The 431-nt window shown below is 35.5% G+C and overlaps 1 protein-coding gene across 5 annotated transcripts in view; it reads right to left on the reverse strand.

Moving 5' to 3' along the window:
* Positions 1–431, reverse strand: part of LOC133852002 (cysteine-rich receptor-like protein kinase 25) — an 11,863-nt gene extending 11,432 nt beyond the window's left edge. For 2 of the 5 annotated variants that reach the window (XR_009895880.1, XR_009895879.1), the window contains exons 1-2: positions 228–424; positions 86–150 (exon numbers count right to left, since the gene is read on the reverse strand). Coding sequence is in view for 2 of the 5 variants with exons in the window: in XM_062288657.1 (XP_062144641.1) it covers positions 228–320 (93 nt within the window). In the remaining 3 variants the exon portion in view is untranslated. Of the gene's footprint in view, positions 1–85; positions 151–227 lie in introns of all 5 variants that reach the window. The other 3 variants (XM_062288657.1, XM_062288665.1, XR_009895881.1) reach the window with 2 other exon arrangements.

Consider the following 431-nt stretch of genomic DNA (forward strand, 5'->3'; position numbering starts at 1 on the left):
CTAACTCATAAGGTTTACTTAGGATTAGATATGAAAATCGTAATTAAAATACGTAACCCAAAAGTAAGGGTTTAAGGAAACTCACCAAAATTCACCAAACTAAAATCTATGGTTTGGGTAGTCTCAAGCAAGTTCCAAGTAACCTATTACCTAAAGAAAACACTAAATTAAACTCATATTTCAATATTTTAACCCAAAATTACGAAATCATGAGTTTAGTGTTTTACCTCAAAACGATCGGTGGAAACGTAGATCCAAGTGCAGGGATCGCGTTTCTGAAGACGGATCGAAGATCGGACCATTAGATCTTCGTAGATCATGAATTTTGTATAAAAACCTTAAGGAAAGATAAATGAGGAACTCTCTCCATTTTCTGAAATAAGGCTCTCGGGAGCCTTTCTTTCTTTTATTAGTGAAGGGCCATTTGGCCC

The sequence above is a fragment of the Alnus glutinosa genome, chromosome 1, assembly GCF_958979055.1.
Source record: "Alnus glutinosa chromosome 1, dhAlnGlut1.1, whole genome shotgun sequence".
Taxonomy (NCBI): domain Eukaryota; kingdom Viridiplantae; phylum Streptophyta; class Magnoliopsida; order Fagales; family Betulaceae; genus Alnus; species Alnus glutinosa.